The 23,976-nt window shown below is 38.4% G+C and overlaps 1 protein-coding gene across 1 annotated transcript in view; it reads left to right on the top strand.

Moving 5' to 3' along the window:
• Positions 1-23,187, top strand: part of LOC123463958 (cadherin EGF LAG seven-pass G-type receptor 2-like) — a 179,696-nt gene extending 156,509 nt beyond the window's left edge. The window contains exons 20-22 of the mRNA XM_045160057.1: positions 10,490-10,607; positions 12,543-12,623; positions 22,954-23,187. Coding sequence (XP_045015992.1) covers positions 10,490-10,607; positions 12,543-12,623; positions 22,954-23,187 — 433 coding nt within the window. The remainder of the gene's footprint in view (positions 1-10,489; positions 10,608-12,542; positions 12,624-22,953) is intronic.
• Positions 23,188-23,976: the final 789 nt, after the last annotated feature.

The raw sequence follows: 23,976 nt of genomic DNA, 5'->3' as shown, positions 1-23,976 counted from the left end.
TCTCAGCACTACTCTTCAACATAGTACTAGATGTACTAGCCCAAGCAGTGAGACAGGAGAAAGAAATAAAAGGGATTAAAATTGGAAAGGAAGAAGTTAAGAAAGTCCTATTTTCAGAAGAAATAATCCCATATATAAGTAACCAAAAAGTCTCCATCCCAAAACTTCTAAAGGTGATAAATTCCTTCAGTAAACTGGCAGGATACAAAATCAGTGCATAAAATGAGTAGCTTTTCTATAGGCAAGGGACAAATATACAGAGAAAGAAATCAGCGAGATTATCCCATTTTCAATAACAATAAAAAATTAAATACCTTGGAATAACACTATCAAAGGATGTGAAGGAACTATATATTGAAAACATAAAAGCACTCAAGGAAGAAACAGGAGGACTTAAGAAGATGGAAGAATATCCCATGATTCTGGATAGGTAGAATTAATATTGTGTAAATGGCAATTCTCAAAAGCAATATACAGATTTAACACAATACCAACAAAAATACCAGCATCATTCTTCACTGAGACTGAAAAAGTGATCTCAAAATTCATATGGAATTGCAGAAGCCCTCGGATATTTAAACATCTCCTCAGCAAAAGACACACCTCTGGTGGTATTACCATACCCAATCTGAAGCTATATTACAAAACCATAGTGACAAAAGCAGCATGGTACTGGGAAAACAAAACAAAACAGAACAAAACAGAAACATAGGGCTGAGGAGATGGCTTAGCGGTTAAACACTTGCCTGTGAAGCCGAAGGGCCCCAGTTCTAGGCTCGATTCCCCAGGACCCATGTTAGCCAGAATCACAAGGGGGTGGACACATCTGGAGTTCGTTTTCAATGGCTGGAAGCCCTGGAGTGCCCATTCCCTCTCTATTTGTCTCTTTCTCTCCCTCTTTCTCTCTGTCACTCTCAAATAAAAAATAAAAATAAACAAAAAAATTAGAATAAAAAGCAGAAATATAGACCAATGGAACAGAATTGAAGACCTAGACTTTAGGGCAAGCAACTACAGCTACTTGATCTTTGACAAAGGAGCCAATGTTGTAGGCTGGAGAAAAGATAGCATCTTCAACAAATGGGGTTAGACAAATTAGATGAAATTAGACCCACTCATTTTACCATATAAAAAAAATCAAGTCCAAATGGATAAAAGACCTCAACCTAAGACCTGAAACACATCAACTACTGGAAGAAAAATTAGGAAGCACACTCCATGATATAGGACAGGGAAAAGACTTCCAGAACAAAACTGTAGTAACTAAGGAAATTAAACAAGCACTCAACCAACTGGGTCTCATGAAGCTAAAAAGCTTTTGCACAGACAAACTATCATAAGCAGAGCCAATATATTACCCACTGAATGGGAGAAAATCTTTGCCAGCTACAACACTGACAGAAGGCTAATATCTAGAATCTACAAAGAACTCAAAAAACTAAACAATAAAAAGTCAAACAACCCACTGCAAAAGTAGGGCAGAGAACTAACTATGGAGTTCTCAGAGGAAGAATTACAAATAGCTAACACACTCTTAAGAAAATGTTCAACATCCCTAATCATTAAGGAAATGCAAATTAACACAACTATGAGATTCCATATTACCTCAGGAGGGAACAGATCATCCTCAGTGAACTTACCCAATCAGAAAAAAAATCACCACATAGTTTCACTCATCTACAGCACCTAACCTGAATCTACCCAAGATACCTTACATATCCAGCAAGCATCTCATGGACTAGACACTAGGATGGATGGGGAGGGAGGGTAGGGCATAGAAGAGGTGGGAAACACTAATTTAGACCCAAACAGCAATGGTACCATAAAATTCTACTTCCTAAAAGGCAGACCAAATGGTTGAACCCTCACCAGGCCCTTATTGGAAACACCTGAACCACAAGACACTGGAGAGGGTAGGATCAATCTAACCTAAACCTTCTACATCTTCCTTCCCTCTCCCTCTCCCTCTCCCTCTCCCTCTCCCTCTCCCTCTCCCTCTCCCTCTCCCTCTCCCTCTCCCTCTCCCTCTCCCTCTCCCTCTCCCTCTCTCTCTCTCTCTCTCTCTCCTCCCTAACTCTTGTATATTAGTTATATTCTTTCTCATGTTCTTAGTGGGCACTGATCTATAATTCCCCGTACCAGCATGGGGCTATCATCCACAATGAGCTTTTGATCAGAGAAACCTGCAAGGTTTCCTAAAAGAATGACAGATTTCTGTCAGAGTACTTGATGACACCCCAAAGGTTAGTGGTAAGACCCTATTGCTGAAGACACCATTTGCAGCTGACACGTAAAATGGAACGGCATGGCTGGAAGCCAGAAGAGAGTCAGTCCCCAGACAGTTAGCACATCTAGTGCCAGAAGGATAGCAAACATTAAAAAATCAAATGAAAACAAATGTTGGAGAGGCTCTGGAGAAATAGGAACCCTCATTCACTCTTGGTGGGAATGTAAGCTGGTACAACCATTGTGGAAATCCATTTGGAGACTCCTGAAAAGGAGAATATAGACTTACCAGCAGACCCTGTTATTCCCTTACTGGGCATTTTCCCTAAAAACTCCATATCTCAGTTCAGAGATATTTATTCAACCATGTTTATAGTTGCTCAATTTATAATAGCTAAATCTGGAATTGACCCAGGTGCCCATTATTGGATGAATAGATAATCAATATGTGGTATATCTACACAATGGAATTCTATTCAGCAGTAAGAAAAAGTGACACATTGAAATTTGTAGAAAAGTGATATGGAACAGATCATTTTAGGTGAATTCACACAATCACAGAAACACAATTGTCACACGGTCTCACTCATCTGCAGTTCCTAACTTGGATCAGCCCAATTTGCTGACATAACTGAATAGCATCTTTGAGACTTTGACAATAGGAAGGGCAGGGTTTGGGGTAAGTAAAAGGCTGGGTGTGGCACAAAATGTGAACCCAAATTGAACTGGTACCATTGAATCCTGTATCCTGCAAGGCAGACTAAATTGTGGAACCCTCAAGCAAACATTAGAGGGAGCACCTGAATCGAAGGGACCTGGAAAGTGGAGAGTGAGACCAAACTTGTCTTCAAATTTCTCCTGTTTCTCTTTCTTCCCTGGATTTCACTTGTTTCTTTTCCCTTGGGGCTGGCCTGTAACTCCCTGTAGAAGGATGTTGTCTACATCCACAATGAGCAGTTGATCAGAGATAATTACTAGATCTCCCAAAACAAGCAAGATAGACTTCTGTCAGAGCACTTGATTACCCACCAAAGGTTAATGGTAAGACCCTGCTGCTGAAGACACCAATCACTGTTGGCACAGACCATAGAGAGACCTGACTGGAACCCAGAGGAGAGCCATTCCTAATATAATTAGCTTATCTAGTGCTGGAAGACACTACAGAGCTTCCAAGAGGAAGTGGCCAACATCTGGACAAGCAACTCAAAGTCTAAGGGACTCAGAAGCAAACAAGCTGACATGATACTCACACAATTGCACACAGCCATGGTGGGTAATCAACTGCTGTTGGATAGGCTAACAGATCTGCTCAGTGGAAAGGTAACCATATCTGGAACTGGAAAACAAGTCAGAATCTTATACAGATAATGATTCTGTTTTCCATTGTCAAGCTCCCACTAACCTTATGCTATAAAAGTGTCTAAACCCTTTTAATTATCTCTAAACTAATAATGGTTATCCCAATTTAATTGGTGCTGACTTCACTCTCTATTGGAGAATCTGCTTCTCTTTTTCACATGAGAACTGGACCTGAGGAAACAAATGATTCAGTGCATTCCACCCAGGCCCCAGGTGAAACCACAGAAAATATGAGGAAATGAGCAAGAATTCTGTACTCTCAGTTAAGCTGATATCAGAAGAAAGGTGATGAAGAAAGATACTGAGGACACTCAAAATCTACCACACTAGACATCGAGATGCTCCTAAGTGCCCATCACTGAAGCAGACCTAAAATGTTCCCAGCATGGCTCAGGGAATCTTGTGGAAGAGGATGTGAAAGACTGTTAGAGCCACAAGTTGGGACATTTTTCTCAGAGAAATTGCCTCTCTCCCATAACTAACTGCTGCCCCACAATGCATGACCCACAATCCTGATGGGGTTGACCTGCATACCGACTGAGGAAGGCCTCTTCAGAAAAGGTGCAGGAAGGAGGGAAAGGATGGTACCAACATGTGATATTTATGTACAAAATATGTCCATATCTAATTACATATATAATGAAGGAATTAATTTTTGAAAGTTATTTTTTTCTAATAAGAGATATACAAATTAGTAAGATACAATCTTCTTCTTCTTATTATTATTATTTTGTTTTTTCAAGGTAGGGTTTCACTCTGGCCCAGGCTGACCTTGTATTAAGTATGCAGTCTCAGGGTGGCTTCAAACTCACAGTGATCCTTCTACCTCTGCCTCCGAGTGCTGGGATTAAAGACATGCACCACCACACCCGGCTATGTTCACATTATTAACAAAGTAAAAATTAAATCAAGAAATAAATCCAAAACCATTTTTAACAGAAAACAGGATTTTACTGCAATATTAAAAGAATATATTAATAAAAAATCATTTAACAGATGCAACTTGATGATTAATAGATGGATGTATAGGTAGGTAATAGATAAATAATATAGATAAATAGAGAAACAAAGGCAGATTATTAGATAGATGGATACTCATAAATATAGACCCAATAATTGGAGTTCAAAATTCTATTTTTTGAAAATAAGCATTCAAAATGTAATTATGTACAAATGTGTACTTTAACATTTTTACCTATAAAAATGTTGATGGCTTATTACACTTCAAGAAGATAATGGTAGAAAAGAATGATTGATTTTCTTACAGGTTATTTTTACCAGTGAGCAAAAGCAGAGAGGGCAAAGAAGAGACAGGACTGGGTTATCCAGTTCAAGGATAAATTACTTTTATTCTTCTTATTCTTACAGTGTTATGATATAAACCTTTTCTTAGAAATATATGTGATACATATATTATTTAAACACATGTCCCATGGACATTGAAATATTTTAAATATATGTCTATATTACATGCAACTAAAATTCTAGACTGAAAATATTTCTAAAGGACATATGTGTTTTAAATTTTTTGATACAGAAAGAATTTTAAAGAATTAAACCAGTTTCTGAGCTTATGCAGGGTAATAATCTGAAGAACCCACATAAATATTCATCCAGAGCCTGCCCTGACATTGCTTCCTGAAGCATTTTGAAGAGGAGAGAACATCCTCTTTTGAACGGGCAGGTCCAGACTGCTGCCATGGCCTAAGTTGCTGTTATGCAGGGCACATGCTGTAATATAACTGACACTACACCAAGCCTGTATGAATGAGCCAATTATTCATTTATTAACCAGTCAATTATTTTTCTTTAACTGTCCATTCATAGTTATCAGTTATATGTAGTCTGGTACAACATTTTTTCATTTCCTTTTATTCTTGTTTTTTTTTTTTTTTTTTTTGAGGTAGGGTCTCACTCTAGCTTAGGCTAGCCTAGCAAATGTACTCTTGGGGTGGCCTCAAACTCATGGTGATCCTCCTACCTCTGCCTCCCGAGTGCTGGGATTAAAGGCATGGGCCACCATGCCAAGACCAGAGGAATTCTTTTTTTTTTTTTTTTTTTTGATTTTTGAGGTAGGGTCTCACGATAGTCCAGGCTGGCCTGAAATTCACTATGTAGTCTCAGGGTGGCCTCAAACTCATGGTGATCCTCCTACCTCTGCCTCCTGCGTGCTGGGATTAAAGACATGTACCACCATGCCCGGTTTAGGAATTCTTGATAGCTGAATTGGTAGCAAGATTGGGTGTAATGCTTGAGCATACCAGATTCTTATTTTTCTTTCTTTAAAATTTGTTAGAGAGAGGGAGCGACAGATAGAGAGAGAGAGAAAGATAATAGGTGCACCAGAACTTTCAGCTGCTGCTAGACCCATGCGCCACCTTGTGTATCTGGCTTATGTGAGTCCTGGGGAATCAAACCTGGATCCCTTGGCTTTGCAGGAAAATGCATTAACTGCTAAGCCATCTCTCTAGCCCTCCTTTTATTCTTTTACAGTGATTTATGTTTATTTCATGAGGTCATCACCCAATAAAATTAATTATGCAAAAATAAAAACAATCATAGGGCTGAAGAGATGGCTTAGCAGTTAAGACGCTTGCCTGCAAAGCCTAAGGACCCAGGTTTGATTTTCTAGTACATATAAGCCAGGTGCACAAGGTGGCACATGTGTTGGAGCTTATTTGCAGAGGTTAGAGGCCATGGTACACCCATCCTCTCTGTCTCTCTCTTTCCTTATTTTTATTAAATAAATAAAATTATAATGTTTTATTTATTTATTAAATGATCCAGAAAATGTGGAATAGACTATGTTAGAAGAAATTCTAACGTTGCTTATTAATTATACTTATGGTTGTCATTGGACTAAATTTTAAACTCATGCATAAAGTATTCTTTCTCATGCCCATTTCTCCTTTCAGTTAGCAAGACTTTTTCAGTCAAACTTAAGTCACCCTCTTTCTGGCCTGCTTCACAATTTGACCCTGATTTTGGGCTCATCCTTGATATAGTTTTACCAAGAATCAACAGACTCAATAAGAATCAGCCTGGGTTCATTAAACTAACATCTTCTACCCTCCAGATTGTCTCAAATTCTTCATCTACCACCTTGCTATGTTTTCATCCTGGCTTGCCCTCAGCAATAATTCTGTTAAGTTAGTCATGATCTCCTTTTACCCAAAATGGTTAGTTTTCCACCCCCTGCTTCTAGACTATAACTTCCTATTTTTCCTTGTTGCAAGCAGAGGTAAGCCTGATCTGTCTCCCCTAGGGCAAAGTTGTCTTTGCAGAAACTGCTCCTGAATAGAGTCTTCTTTAATGGGATTTATCTTATATCATGAAAAATATTAACAACTGTTCAGTGTGCACTGCCCCAACTTTCCACAGACAATATCTGCATTTGTGATTTCTGCTGCCATCATAACACTCATTACTTTTACACAATAAACCTGAGTTTAATATGCCTCAAGGATTTCCTCAACCTATGACTGCAAGTAAATAGAGATACCTTCTCCATCTCACTAGCCCTAGCTGGGATCCCTCTTGTGAGGCCATAGACATTGTTACTTTAAGAGTACAGATGCTAGTCTTATGGAAACCAAGTAGCCACACACCATGTAGTTTCTTCTGAGTCCAGGTATAGCAAGAGAGCTGGCAGCTTGGGCAGGATAGCAGAACCAGGTAAGAGTCTGGTTTGTGACTTTGTAACCTGTACTATTTTCTCTTACACCCTAACCCTAGCAATTCAACTCACATCCACTCTGTAGCAAGGCCTCATCTCTAGTTAGAGACCTTCCCTTTAAAAGGATGAAAAGTAAGGGATATTCTTTGTCCTGAGCGAATCCCCTCCCACAGCTTGGCAAGTGTAAACAAAGACATCCATCCAGAAGTCCCATCCATTTCAGGACTGCTCCATTTGAACAGGGCCTGAGCTTTCATGTTCTGTTAGGTACCCATCTGTTGTCCCCTGGTGTCCTAGAAGGAAAAGCTCAGTTGCCCTGCGGTGACTTGCTTTGTCAGGGTAGTGCTCTACTCACCGTTACTCCTTCTCTGACTTCCCATATTTCTTGGCAGTATCTCCTAAAGAAACTAACTACTCCCTCAGTCCTGTTTTCATATGTCACAAAATTTATTCGAACTTCTCATATTCACCATTCACGTCTTTACATCACTGAAGCCACATTGAATGTCACCTGCATGAGTCTTTGATACATGTCACCTGCACTATTGTTCATTGATTGAAATGTTCCAGCTTTTAAAACAAATAATGTGGGGGCTGGAAATTTCCTGCCTTGATTTCTGAATTGCTTTACCTTATGTTACCATTCCTGTCCAGAATGAACAAAGAAAAGACTCTGCAATTCTCTCAAATGGAAAAGTTGTAAAAAAAAAAAAAAAAATCTATGGTTTGTCTTAAACAATAAGAAAACTTTTTTGGATATGGTTTGGTATTAAACAGAGCCCTAATAATAACAACAACAATAATAATAAGAAGAAGAAGAAGAAGAACAAGAGGAAGAAGAAGAAGGAGAAGCAGCAGCAGCAGCAGCAGCATCTCTGGTCTGCTCACCTGTTTCAATTTCTTCTTTGTAAATGTTTCAAAGCCATATTATTCAACCTTTTTTTTAAAAAAAAAGGTTCCAAGTAAATCTACTTAATCTACTTTCATTAGGTAAAAAGGATATAAAATCTGAAGCAGTCAGATGACTTCATACAATACATAATGCATTTGGGCTGAAACTCAAAGCAACTAGATTCGCACACTCCAGGGTGTCAATTTCTTTGCTCCTGATAACTGCTCAGTTCAATTTTGAAATCAGCCTATTCAGACTAACTTTCTCCAATGAAGAAAAAATTCAAACTCATTTTCCTGGAGTTAATCAACCTAACAGTCCTCTCCTTTGCCCCAAAGTACTCTGAGATTTACTTCTGGTTCTGATGAAACAGCTGCATGTCCACAGGCCACCTGCACCAAGAATTCCCTTTGTACTACCACCATCCTTTCACACACATAAACCTAACTTGTGTCTGAATGTGTTAGCAAGCTTTTACTCTGTGTCATGAATACCTTCGGGTAAGGGAGTTCTCTATTTTCAGTTACTAGTTGTACTCGGAGAGGGAAATCAATAAGTAAACATCATTTACAGGTTGCCTTATTTTCTCCTTAAAAACAGTTACAACTAAACATAACAGATACAGTCTTTCTGTCCGCAATAGATTGAAGACATAGAGGGTAAGAGTTTCAATGAGGTTTTGTGTGTAACAGAACTTCAAGTTTCTCAGCCTTCCACTAGAGGGATCAGTGAGGCGACTCTGCAAGAATTTCCTCCTTGTGCCCCTTTCCTTCTGGCCGGTTTTTCTCCATCCTCAGAGCCAGTATTCCCACGGTGATTTGTTAAGTACTCCTTGTTTATAAGAATAATTTAGATGTCTTGTGGCACCTGCAGTTATGTTCTTATCCATTGGTCTAGCTCAACAGAAAATAAAACAATTTGTTTTTAATCGAACCTTGAATGTTTGTCTCACCACAGTCTTCTGGGATCCCTATAGGAAGACTGTTCATATCCAGACGTTATAAAAGAAAATGTTTCAAGTGTTTTAGCTTTAAATTCTATAATGGAATTGTTATTTGTGGTTTCTATGAGTCTTCTTCAGGTTCTTGGCATTTTGCTTGAAGAACTGAAGAAAAGAACAGTAGTAAAGCAGCAAGAACTTTATGGTAAGAGCAAAGCAAATGTAAATGTTTGAAATGCATTGCTGAAGCAACAGCCTTTGCTAGAGTGGAAAGTACCGAAGGGTCTCAGCAAATGGGCTGGTACCTCTCTTTATAGTACTAAAAAAAAAAAAAAAAAAAAAAAAAAAAAAAAAAAACTTTATAGGATTTTTTAGTGGACAGTTGCTAAGGGTATAGTTTGGGAGGTCCTCTGGCTTGTGTGGTCTAAACCAGCTAAACCAGACTGACAAGATGTACACATCTTTGTAAAGGTGGCACCCAGCCTAGGTGGGTAACTAATGGGAAAGGAACCCACAACAAATGTGCTGCTTCCACAGCAAACCTGACAACCTGGGACAGAGTGGTGGAGACTGACACTGAGGACGCTCAAAACGCAGCAAAGCCAAAGTCCAGAAGCTAGTGAATGCACACTCCTAAAGTGGACTTAAACACTTCCGGCTTAGGGTACTTTGAGCAAGAGGGGGAGAAAGATTGTGAAAAACACAGCACAAGATAGGAGGGGATATCCAGAGACGTTTCTCCACCCCTCCAGTAACTTTTGTTCTCATAGTTCATAATTCACAATCCCATGTTAAATACCCACAATGCCAATGAGGAGGGCCCTCTGTGGAATGGGGGCAGAGAGGAGGGAAAGGATACTACCAACATGATGTATCCATACTAAGTGTATACTTACTAAACAAAAAAGAAAAAGAAAATAAAGGCAGAATTATATACTCAAACAACATTTATGATGAAAAAATTATACTTCAAAATATTATCAATAAATCAAGAAGAAGTAGACTTTAAAACATATCCATCATGACTAAGGAAATTTTATGGAAGATGGGGTAGAAAGATTGTAAGAGCCACAGGGTGGGAGGGAATATCCAAAGGCATTGCCTTCCCCCAAAATGACTGGCTCTAATAACCCATAACCCACAAGCCATGGTGAATACCAGCAATCCCACTAAGAAGGGCCCTCAGTGGAATGGGGATAGGGAGGAGGGAAAGGATGGTGCCAAAACACATGATGCGTCCATACAAAGTATCTACTGAACTTAAAAAAAAAACTTAAACTTAAGAGTTACATGGTTTGAGAATGCTCATGTAACTATAAACTACTATGCTGATACTACATTTAGCTTGGTATATTTTGGAAAATTCTTATCTGTTTTTCCAGATATCTTTTTTAAGTTCATGCTATTTACTAAAAGAACAGTCAATGCAATACAATGAACCAGCAGATGGCGCCAAAGAGCTTATTAATTCAACTGTCCCTTCTTTAGTAATTGAGGAGTCCGTGTACATGCAGGTATGCCAATTTTTTATATTCTCTGAGGGTTTTGTGTGTATAAGTGTTTTATGTATTAACTATTAGGATTTTGGAAGTTCTAAAATTAATAGATATGTTTTATTAACCCAGTATTGTATTTTAAAATGTAAATTTTCTGTCATTATATTTTATTAAAGCAAAACTAAAATATGACAAAGCAGTGAGATCAGACTAATTCAGGACTGCTTTGAATTGTGTAGAGACTAATTCAACAGACTTCAGAGTTGGAATGAGGGGTAGTACAGAAGTACAGATACCTCCTGGCAGGTGAGAACTCATAGCCAAGAAGAAAGCTGCAAATCAACGTATGGAAAATTGTTAAGAGGAGACACCAAGAATGAGGGTGGGGACTGGAGAAATGGCTTAGTAGTTAAGACAATTGCCTGCAAAGCCAAAAGACCCAGGTTTGACTCCCCAGGACCCACGTAAGTCAGATGCAGAAGGTGGCACATGCACCTGGAGTTTGTTTGCAGTGGCTGGATGCCCTGGTGATCTCTCTCTCTCTATCTTTCACCCTCTTTCTCTCTCTCAAGTAAATAAATAAAAATAAAATACTTAAAAAGAAAAAAGAATGAGGGTGGATCTCAAATCCACAGACAGCACAGGAATGCACTATTCCTAGTGTGTTTAAGCATCTCTTGCGTTGTGAGGAATCTGATCAGGTGAGGGCAATCAGATAGCAAAGAAAGGGGATTGTCACTAAACTAACTTAAGATTCTTGCTGCATGTGGATTTTACAAAGGAAGCCCACAGACAGGAAGACATAGTGAAGTAAAGGCTCAGTGTGTTTAAACAAAGACTGTTAATTCCATAACATTTGTGTTTTAATGACATTAAAGAGTTGTGTCCTATATGTTCGCAAATGAAACACATTGCAAATACATCCAATGGTTGTTTTACCATTAAGTTCTCCTGTATAAGCCATCTCATAAGTATTTGATTAGTATCACTTGAGAAAATGTCCAACCATATATTATGGACATCATATTCTTACCTTACATTCCAACTTATTTCTAACAATCCATTCTTAAATAATTTCATGTCTTCATTAAGCCATTGGATTACTCTCTGAAAGCAAAGTTAGTTATTTCCTTCATGTATAGAATCATATCATCTGCAAATAATGATAATTTTATTTCTTCCTTTTCAATCTGTATCCCTTTTATGAGTGTCTCTTGCCTTATTGCTATGGCTAAGACTTCCAGTACTATATTAAATAAAAGTGGGGACAGTGGAAACCCTTGTCTTGTTCCTGAATTCAGTGGAAAAAAAATGCTTTATTTCTAAGAATAACAATTAAGTTGCAATGAGTAGTTTAATTGTCTAAATTTTTCCTGCATTCTGATAATGATCTCTAGTACCAGGCCCAGAGGTTGGCATATTGTTTGTACTTCATGAACATGCAATATCATTGTATGATAGGCGATATGCATGGAAACCTAGAAAACAGCAAAGGAGAGACAGAATCTCTAGAGAAATCCCTGAATATGCAAGGGACATAATATGATGAGGAAGGGAGAAAGGCAGATTGGTCAGCATCACTGACACCCAATAGTGAGAAGATTAATTTTGATTTATAAAAATTGAATAATGAGACCACATTTATGGCATTCCATATTAATAGGCAGTTCAGTTAAATGAGTGAAACAAGATTCCGGAATTTCAGAACATCGAGGCTGTGCACCACAGCTATAGGAAATGCCATCTCTTTGGTTCCTAAAGCTAACTACCTTGGGAAGATGTGGACTTTGTAATCCAGAGCTTCTAATCCTATGAGGGAAGCTACAACCATGAATTTCACAATTATGGGTTAGTAATTAATTTTAAATATTAAAAGCTATCTCTAATTTAAACAAGTGATATTTGCACATTTGATTCATCCCAATGACATCATTTTGCCTTTCTTCCCCATAGTACAGTGGTAGTAGCTATGATGAACCAGCAGTTGTGGGTAGCAAGAACAATGGGGAAGTAGTTGGAGAAGAATTAAGAGCTGTCAGTTACACAATATTTGAATATTGTTATTTCAGAATGGCATGTTTGTATCTTTTTGTTTTGTCTTCGCCTACTTTCTAATTTGCTTTTACTCATATGCTTAAAATTGCTCCTAAAGTTTTCTGTAGTTTCTGTTTCTCTTTAATTTATTTAACATATTTTAATGCATGGCCCTTGAACATCCAAACATGCAAGGACAATCGTTATACCATAGAAAGAATCTCAATTAAGGGATGAAAACAGGGCTTAGCAGTTAAGGCACTTATCTTCAAAGCCTAAGGACCCAGGCTCAACTCCTCAGAGCCCACGTAAGCCAGATGCACATGGTTGCACATACGTCTGGAGTTTGCTTGCAATGGCTGGAGGCCCTGGCATGCTCATTCTCTTCTCTTCTTCTCCCTATCCCTTCTTCCTCCATAATAAAAAAATCAAAATATTTTTCTAAAGAATCTCAATTAAAACCTTGTTTTCTTGTTCTGTTATTGTTTTGCAGATGGTCTCTCACAGTGTTGTCCAGGCTAGTCCACAATTTGGGGGCTCCTTCTGCCTCAGCTTCCTAAGTAGCTGAGATTACAGAGGAATGTCATTAAACCTAGGTAACAACTTGGTTTAATTAGCAAATTAACAGTGCATTTAAAAATATAAGCAAGGGGCTGGTGAGATGGCTTAGCGGTTAAGCACTTGCCTGTGAAACCTAAGGACCCTGGTTCAAGGCTTGATTTCTTAGGACCCACGTTAGTCAGATACACAAGGGGGCACATGCATCTGCAGTTCATTTGCAGTGGCTGGAGGCCCTGGGGCACCCATTCTCTCTCTCTCTCTGCCTCTTTCTCTCTGTCACTCTCACATAAATAAATTTAAAAAATCTTTAACATATATGTGTGTGTGTGTGTGTGTGTGTATATATATATGTATATATATATATACACATACATACATATATATAACTTTATATATATATATACAAATATAAACTATATATAATATATATAAAGATTTATATATGTATATATGTGTGTGTGTGTATATATATATATATATATACACGCACACACATATACATATATAAATATGTGTAGGCAAAATAAACAGAGAGTTAGATATAATTTTAAAATATTGCTAAATACTCATGTAAAATAGAGTTCATTCTCTGATTTAAAAATTGTGTGTGTGCGTGTGAAGTATGTATGGTGTATATGTATATTATATGTGATGCATGTGGTTATGGAGGCTACAAGAGACCATTGGTGTCCTCTTACCACTCATCTCCAGTTTCTTGAAACACATTCTCTCCTTCAACCCACGGAATTTGTGTCACAATCATGCATGACCAGCCCCAGAGATGCCTTCATGCTTAAGTGGCAAGCTTTCTAAAACGCTGAGAGGAGTCATTTACCTAGCCCCAATTTTAAATTTTTACCTAAGAAAAGTACAAGTAAAGTGTTTGAAACACTCAGATTCTGGTTAGATGTTGTGGCCTGTTCATCCCGATATTGGGAGGCCAGGATCCTTGCCAAAACCAAAAATAGAAATAAATAGAAATCCCAATAGAAGTTGAACCACATTGTGGTCACTAGAGGGCATATTTGGCTTTCTTATCAGTGAGAGTGCTTTCTCATTTTGAATTATTTGCCACACTTGTAGGATGGTAAATTTGAAATTAGTAACAATTACAAAAATAGTCTAAAGTTTATTTTAGCTATAAAGGAACATTTCATGTTTTAATAGACATTTTGATGGACTGGAAAAGATAAAAGACAAAATTTAAATAAGTGTTTATTTTTGTATTTGTAGGATTTTTTCAGTCTCATATTAGGTTTATATCACACATATTTTTGAGTGTGCCTTCATGCATTTAATTCTATTCCTTATGGTTATGTGGTACCTAATTACCCAATTACTATTGACGTTGAATGCCTCTAGCTTGCTGTTAGGTAAACTATACTCTGAAACTACCCGGTAACAGTGCACATGTAGGCAGACAGACTGTACTGCCATATGCCTGGCACTTTATGAGTTGTGGAATGAGTTATTAATGTTAGAATTTTTTTGCTTAAAGTATAAACTTTAGATATTTATTTTTCTTAAATGCATCTATTAGGCCACTTCTATTAGGACTAAGCACGTTAAGCCAGAACATGGTAGGTGCATGTTATCTGGTTTTGTATCATTTTTGGAGTTTCTGGACATAATCCTACATTTAAAATAATCATTTTAGGGCAAGCAATATGGCTTAGCAGTTAAGACATTTGCCTTCAAAATCAAAGGATCCAGGTTTGATTCCCCAGGACTCACATAAGTCAGATGCACAAGGTGGCACATGTGTCTGGAGTTCATTTGCAATGGCTGGAGGAGTGGTTGCACCCATTCTCTCTCTTTTTCTGTCTGCCTCTCTCTCACTCTCAAATAAATAAATAAATAAATAAACATGAACTATTTTTGAACACATGATCATGATAATAGGAGGAAAAGATCATGACAAACTAAAAGAGAGACTGAGAAGGGGAGGAAATATGATGGAAATGATGGAGTTTCAAAGGGGAAAGTTGGGTAAGGGAGGGAATTACTATGGGTAATTATCTACAATTGTGGAAATTGTCAATAAAAAAATTAAATAAATAAATAAAAAGAGAAAAACATCATTCTATAAAACAACCTTCTCAAAGCAGCTTTTCTCATTCAAAATTATTGATCTCTACCTTTAATCTGTCTTCTGAAACAGTTAACTCATTTCAGAAACAAATGTTCAATTTCTTCATTTATATGTGAAAATAAAATATTCAGAGAATAATGTAGTATGGGGAGGAATTGGGAGGCATGAATGTTTAGCATCTGACTCTGCATGGGCTCAGACAGCACTACTGTTCCTCACTGGTACTGAATGCACGAATTCTGATGATGAGGCCTCTCAAGGTCCACCAAGCATTTGACATGTGCATATATCTGTCTCATTTTCCTGAAGCAGGATAAAAGCACCCCTTGGAAACTTCAGGAAGCTCTGTATCTCCAGCAAGTTAAAGAACTCCAAGCATATACTCGAGCTCCTAAAATCTGAAATTTTCCAGTCTCTTAAAGAACTACAAATGTATCTTGTCTTTATGAGCCAATTAATGCTAGTCAGAGTAGACACAGTGTTAGCTTTTGTCCCATTTCTTTTGGCTGGTTTTGTCTACTAATATTATTTTAAAGTAGGAATCTGAGTGACACGTTATATAAAACTATATTTTTGCCTTGAAGTCTACTTCATATATACTTAATTACAGGCTTTAACAAAACTTATAGCTACTTCCTATTGGACCCTATTTAGTCAATTTACAAATGCACTAAAATGTTTGATTCATTCATGTTGGAACCATATGTGAAGTTATTGACTAATTACACATGAATGATGCAGTAAAATATAGAGTATAACAATATATATATTAATCTTCCTGTTTAGTGGGGCTGCCCACTGTATGTCTTCAAATAGCTTACCAAGTATCAATTACTTTAGGTGCAATATAGTTATTATTTCACTTTTCAGTACACTCATATGACTACAGAGCAGAGAGCCTTTTAAGATGAATATCTCTCTGTCTCTCTCCATCTCTTTCTGTCTCTCTGAAAAAGGATGGATATATTTAATATATTTTTGAGTATTTATATAATAAAATATAAAGAAAAATACATAAATAATGAAAAATATATTTTTGCCTTAACAAAAGAAGCATAAAATGTTTAGATTGGGTTATTTATATAAAATCCTAAGGAGTATGATTAATCTTTAAAAACTGCTTATTGCTAATTTCCACACATATTCATGACATAGTTTGATAATAATGCCCCCCCATTATCTTATCTTCCTTCCCCATCCCCATTCCACTGAACCCATTTTTTCACCTAGTCCCTCTTCTACTTTGATGCTGTTTTTTCTTGCCTCCATTATTCATGTGGAAATGTTGATGGTTCTAATGAGAGTCTTGTATAAGTCATGACAGCCACTGTAAATTCATGATTACTTTTAAGAGAAATGTGTGGTTCTCCTTAAACTGGCTGTTCTTAACCTTTACTCTCCCAAGGGCTTTCTGGATTTGAGATCAAAGTGAGGCTAGGTGAAAACTGCTTATAAAAGGATATCATTAAAGGTCTGAACTATAAGAAAGTAAATGATAGGACTCTCTCCTTACCTGTTTCCACTTGGAGTTGGGTACCAATGCCACTGATGTGAGAAAGTAGACTCTTATTTATTCAATTTTTCATCCTTGTGGAATTTTTTTTAACTTGTTTCTAACCTAATTTAGTTACCATTATGAAGACATAGTCCAAGGACTAGCTGTGGAAAGAAGAGTGAGTTGGGTGAATGTTAAGGAAACTAGACTGAGAAAACAGACAAGACCCCAAATCCTTGTTTCCTACTAGTACTAGAAAGAGTCATGAAATAACAACAGTTACTTCCATAAAATCTGTAGGTTGCCCAACTTTGTGGCTCTCTTCCAACAATGAAAGAATTTTTAGTAAATATTCTGCCTGCCCTCTAAGAAGTTCAGCTGTAAACTTCTGAAATTTAACAGAATTTGAATTTTTAAAAAATATTTTCATTTATTTATTTAAGAAGGAGAAATGGGTATTCCAGGGCCACCTGTCACTGTTTACGAAATCCAGACACATGTGCCAATCCTGTGTATCTGGCCCCACATGGGTGAGTACTGGGAAATTGAACTTGGGAAACAGGCTTTACAAGCAATCACCTCCAACCACCTCCCTAGCCACAGAATTTTAATTGTTTTTAAAAATGAAAATCATCACTCATGCTGAATTATTCTCTAGGATATCTTTGTATGTGTCTGTATGCATGTTCATGCATGAGCAGGGACATGTGTGTGGATATATATACAAGTGCACATAAATGCATAGAACAACCTCAGGTGTTGTTCCTCTGAGACTATTCTTTCTTCACTTTTTTTCTTTTTCTTTATTTAAAAATGTTTATTTATTTATTTATTTATTGACAAGCAGAGAAAGATGAGAGAGAAAGAGAGAAAGCATGAGTATGTCATACCAGGGTGTCCTTCCACTGCAAACTAACTCCAGACACATGTACCACTTTGTTCATCAAGCTTTATATACTGAGGCATTGCCCTGGAGGCACAGGCTTTGCAAGCAAGCACTTTTCACCACTGAGCCATCTCCCCAGTTCTCCTTTTTAAAAATTTGATTTACTTTAATTTTTTTTGAGACCTGGTCTCTCACTGGTCTGGGCCTGGAGCTAGCTCAGTTGACCAAACTATTATCTGCCTCCCCATCACTGAGATGACAAATGCAGCCCCATCATGCTGGATTTGGGGCGTTGTTTACCTTAGGTACTGAGGATTGAAGTTGAACTTGAACACACTTTTACAATCGCCCCAGATCCCTAAAATATGTTAATTTAAATAAAAGTAGACTATTACATTGATAGAAAGTATCGCGTAAGAGACCCATCAGTATTCTAGGTTCTTGCAGCAACCTTGACAACTGGGGACTGTTTCCTTTGGTGGTCACAGGAGGCCAAACTTTGCCTTTGTTATGGGTTCAGAGCACATTTTATGGGATCAGCTCAAGTGTGGATAAAAGAAGATCTTTCACAGATTTCCTCATTTCTTCTTCAGTGTTAAAAGATTAGATCTCAAACTGTTCCTTTTCTTCTGAGTAGCACTCCCCCAGACTTTTGCAAATGAATCACCTAAATGTAAGCAATGATGTGCTTCAGGCAGCCCTGCAGCAGGGCTGGAGTCCCTAGACTCCTTAGGCAGGAGAGCCTCAGACCTTCCATGTACTTTATTCTCAGTTCCAAGCTACTTAACAAATATTTATTAAAGAAATGAGTGAAGATTCAGAAATTCAAAATGCATAGGCCATGTACAAGTGGAGTAAGTTTGTCTACTAATCTTCTACACAAGATTACAGTTATAGAAGCTGATTAAGTTTGTCTGCTTCCACACTTTTTTATCTTCATTTCTCAGTGATAATCATGGGAGTATTTCCTCTTTCTGCTTGATTCTGGAAAAGCCATTCTTGTAAAAATATTTAGCAAATTTCATTTTACAAGGTTCTACTTAGGAACAGTGAATGTAAATGTTATAAATTTTAACACAAGTCAAAAAATGTTTCTTTTCTTTTTTTTTTTTTTTTCCTGTTCATCAGACCATTGCCATATAACTCCAGTTCACAATTTCCTGCCTTTTGTATTAAAGAATATGCTCCTTACATCTGCAGGCTTTAAAAACTTAAGTCCACTTTACATTGAAAGAAAGAGGGAACATTGGTTTGAACATTTGCACACACATGTGTCCAAGGCTTTCCAGTCAGTGCAAACTTGCTTAGGATTAATTTCTCACAAAGAAAAAAAGTCACATCTCATTCTCACTAGAAAGAGTTGCAAGAGCTTTACTGGAGGTATAATACTCCCTCATTATACTAAGCTGTATTTCACCCTCCCATAGAAATCCCCAAGGTCAGGAGTGACTAAACTGAATACAGCCTGATCCTTATAGGGATGAATAGTTGGGCAACACTTGATCACAAATACTAAACTACATTTACTTAAAGAATGCAGAATGCTATATGCTGTGATAACGCTAACAAAGAATTTATATTCTTCCACTGTACATTGATTAATAACTAAATGTAAAGTTGAAAGTTTTCACTAGTCTTAACAAATCACAAAGCCTGGATCTTCAAAATGATTACTCAAGATTTCTCAATATTGAACACAGAATAAACAAGGAACAATAATAAACCTGTTTTAATGTCAGCATATAAATGTGCAAGGGGCATTCTAAGTCAGATATGAATTTTAGTAACTCAAATACATTTTCCAAGGATGCAAAACATCATTGTGTCTACAGTTTATCTTAGCAGTCTTGGTTATATGTCAAGGTCTTTAAATAACTGAGGTTTTTGAGTTATAAATAGCTATGACATTTATTTTTTATTAAGAAGCCTAATCTACTATGCCTTTAACTGGAACAATCTTGAATTTCATTTGATTATCCCATCATTATTGTCACAAAATCATCATGAAGTCCTCACAACATACACATTCCAAAAACAATTATTAACCACAGTAAAGAACTTTCTTTCCTTTGTGAATTTATTCACTAAGTAGGATAAGAAAATGCATGTCTTTGTCGATTAATTTTAATTTTTCTCCTACATCAGAGTGCATTCTTAAAAAGTATTTAACAATAGAAACAAAAAGATACTTTATGTTGAAAAACATTAAAAATATTTTTGTATCACATGAACTTTGTGATATTTTTGTCTTTTTAACCTTGTATTTTTGGACTATTTTAGGTTCATAGTGAACTTGAGTGGATGCACGCCTATTTTCCCCAACATCAGCATCCACACCAGAGTGGCTCACAGCACATGAATTTACAAGTCATTATCATCTGAAGCCCATGCTTAGGGTTCTCCTTTGTATGCTGATGGGTTTAAGCAAGGGAAAAGTCATGTGTACCCAGCATTATAGTATCACACAGTCCTTTAAACACTGGCCACTACAGGTGATAAGGCTGACTGTAAGTTTTACCCTACTTGTCATAGAGTTGGAATCAGGCATGTCCTATTTCACTTAGCAATGTGCATTTAAATTTCTTCCATTCTTTCTAATTGTTTAATCATGTTTTGGAGATGAATGACATTCCATTTTCTGGATTTCTTATAGTTTATTAGTGCATTTTCCTCCTGAAGGATATCTTGGTAATTTCTAAGTTCCAAGTTTTAGCAATTACACATAAAGATGCTATAAGCACCTTTATGCAAGCTTTGTTATCTTGGATTAGCTTATTCATTTATTTGTTGGTTTTTAAGGTTTTTGTTTGCTTTGAAAATGATAACTAATTAATACTTAGTAAAGTCAATCAATCAAGGAGAATAAAAGGTGAAATATGAGGATCTTCCCCCATCTTTCTGGTACTCTGAATCTTTGTTCCTCAGCTCTAAAATTAATTACTTTTGAACTCTTCATTACTTATGAACACCAACCACAAATCTAGAGGTTTTTAAAGTGGAAAAGTAACTGAAGAAAAAAATGAGAGAAAGATACTAGGGCCTTAAAATTTCTTTTAACTTGGAAAAGTAGTTCATCGAAACTATTTAAAGTAAAGATTAATATATGAATAATCCATGTTTTCAGTACAGGGATGTCTGTTGTATTGCGGGGTTCCCCAGAGGGGTCCCTGCTCAGGGCTGTCTACGCGACCCCAAGAACACTCACGCAGGACGCTCTCAATGCAAACCGCACGAGGTTTATTGAATCCGATGCATCGGGGCTCAACATAGATTCCTGTCGCAGGAGGGGTGAAGAGCCCCTAGCAACAGGTTTGGTCAGCTTATATAGGCTAAAACCACAGGTATGCAGAGTCATAGGGGCTTTCCAGCCGTGGGTCCCTCTGATTGGGTGGGGCCCACGGGGTGGGCTCATGTCTGGGGGCTTTAGATATGTGTTGACTATTGATTGGTTGTGTCCAGATGGGGAGTTATCTTAATGAGGAACTCGAGTTCCTGGAATTTAGGCATTGTATAAGGCATACAAAAGGTCAGGTTCCTCATGGTATACTTTTTACAAAATGGAGGCAGTTGCAAAATGGCGGTTCTGTGATTCAGTGCAGCAGCAAGCAAGCCATATTACAGAAGCTTAAAAAGGCAGGTTAGCAGAGCAACTAGAAAACAGGGCAGCAGAAATAGGGCAACTTTTATCCTTTCATTTCCCCCTTTTCTTTGTCATAATTCCAATCATGGAATTTCAGTTTCTGCAAGAGACTGGTACTGTTGTTTAAGTATCATGACTTGGACGGTGCTGATCCTTTCTCTAATAAAGGTAACTAATCTATTTATTATGCATGGACCAAAGGTGAAGAGGAGAATTAAGATGATAAGTGGCCCTAGCAAGGTGGAGATTAAAGTAGTCATCCAGGGGGACCTGGTGAACCAGGATTCATACCAAGACTGGTTCTGTTGTCTCTCCCGTTTGCGTTGTTCTAGGCTTTCTTGTACTTTCTGCAAGCTGTTTTCTACTAATCCAGTCTTGTCTGCATAGAAGCAGCACTCTTCTTTTAGAGCTGCACAGAGTCCCCCCTGTTGTAAAAATAATAAAGCTAGGCCTCTTCTATTCTGTAATACAACTTCTGAAAGTGAAGAAACCGAGTCCTTTAGGTTCTGCATTCCTGACTGTAACTCTTGTAGATCTTTGTCTATTGCTAAGCTGAGCTGAGCGTACTGTTGGTTAGAGGTGACAAGGGAAGCTATGCCGGTGCCTGCTCCTGCAGTGCCCAACCCTATTATTAAGGCTAATGTAAGGGTAGTTATAGGCTCTCTCTTATTCCTAGAAGGGGTGGAAGGGCCAGAATTCCAGATTCTTTGAAAATCATCAGAATTTCTTATAGCAAGTCTGGGCAGCAAGTTGATAAGCACACAATAGTCCTTTTTCTCTAGAAAAGTTGTTTTTTCTATATAGGTAGTTTACCCTGTGGAGCAAGCGAGGTAGGCGTCCGAGGGGGCTGAAACATATTTGTAATTTTGGGAGTCTATGCTGAGAATCTGATTACAGATCTCCTGGAGGGAGGTAGGAGGCAACATACGAGGGCCTACCAGACAGAGTCCTGCTCCAGAGACAAAACTCATAGTGAGTCCCTGAGTGCCAGGTGGGGGCCGCCAGCATAGGCCAGAGGTCTCATTGGTAAACGTTACATTTCCTGAGGCGGCTAGCCCTTCATAGAAGGGGGGGCTGGGAGAGTAACAAATCCAACATTCCTTTAGACTATGGTTGACAGAATTAAAGATCTGAATAGAGGAATTGATCAGAGTTAGGATGAGATCGGCAGAGGAGGGGGACCTTGGGGGAACCGTGGGTCTGAAAAAGGCAGAGGCAGCTGCAGCCGGGGAAGTAGAGGGGAGTGATTGCTGGGGTGGTTTAGGTTGAGCTGGGGATTGTGGGTTATGGAGTACAGAGTTGGGGCCTATACTGGCTTTTTGGGAATCTGGGAGAGTTTTGGTTAGCTTAATCTTAAAAGTTAGGCCAGGGTCCTTCCCTGACATGTATAAGTGAAGGCCCCACTCAAATCCTCTAAGTCCCCAATCCTTGGTTTTTGCATGTTCAGTGAAAGAGATAGATATTGGGTTACACCATTGTCGGCAAACAGGTTCAGTTGACCATCCAGGGGAAGTGAGGGAGAATTTAGATGGGGTTTTTCTTTTAACAGTAATATAATCCCATTTAGAAGAGGGCTTCCAATAGGCGTCCCCAGTGGTCTCGCATCCCCAAGAAACACAAAAATAATCAGAGGAATATCCACATTTTGAGTTTAAGGTCCGGTCCCTGTGGGTCCCTGGACAGACATATATGGGGGCCATGTTGAGTCACGTGCGTCCGGTCTGGCTGTCACATCCAGGAAGGGAGGAGGACTCAAGGGGAGAGCGAGAATTTATGGGTGTGGCCTGGGGCAAAAAGTGGTCAGGGGTGCCCCAGGATGAGTCCGCCCCTAAAGCTAGCTTACAAAGGTCTACTTCTAAGATTGGCCAGGGGGTAGATGTTGACAGTTGAGATGTGGAGTTAGAAACATCTCCTGCTTGATTAATGATTTGCCAGGTGTAATTGTAAAGTTGATAGGGTGAAGAGGATAGAGAACAAGGCAACAATATAGTTAACAATGTCCAAACCTTAAAAAACTTCATCATGATTGACAGAGACACGGCGAAGACACAGTTTAAGGAGGTTATCAGTCTTTGTCAGCTGCCAGTGGGGGTCAGGTGATGGAGCTGGTTTCACGTGAGATGCGTGGATCCAGGCAGCTATCCCGTCTACCTTCACGGCGGTGGGTGTCGTCAGGAGTGCCGTGAAGGGCCCCTTCCAACGAGGTTCGAGGTTTGAGGGTTGGTGTCGCCTTACGTAGACTGAGTCCCCCAGCTGGTATGAGTGCGGGGCTGGGTCCTTAGCAGGTAGATAGCTCTCTTTCAGTTGGCCATAAGTCCTTTTGGAGGATATATAGCGCCTGGAGCCTGTGGTTCAGATCAGAGGAAGAAATTATATCTGGGTTCTGCATTAGCAATTTATTAAGTGGGGTTGGGACACCAAATAAAATCTCAAAAGGAGTTAGGTTAAACTTGTAAGGGGTGTTGCGAACCCGGAAGAGGGCCCATGGAAGGAGCATCGTCCAATCTGTGCAGCCAGTCTCTAAGGACAATTTAGTTATGGTCTCTTTTAATGTTCTATTCATTCTCTCTACCTGTCCTGAGCTCTGGGGTCTATAAGCACAATGTAATTTCCAATTAATCCCCAAAGTTCTGGCCACCTCCTGACTTACCTGGGCAACAAAGGCAGGACCATTGTCTG

This window comes from Jaculus jaculus, chromosome 10, assembly GCF_020740685.1.
Source record: "Jaculus jaculus isolate mJacJac1 chromosome 10, mJacJac1.mat.Y.cur, whole genome shotgun sequence".
Taxonomy (NCBI): Eukaryota; Metazoa; Chordata; class Mammalia; order Rodentia; family Dipodidae; genus Jaculus; species Jaculus jaculus.
The sequence above is the reverse complement of the archived record's forward strand: the minus strand, read 5'-3'. Positions and strand labels throughout refer to the sequence as shown.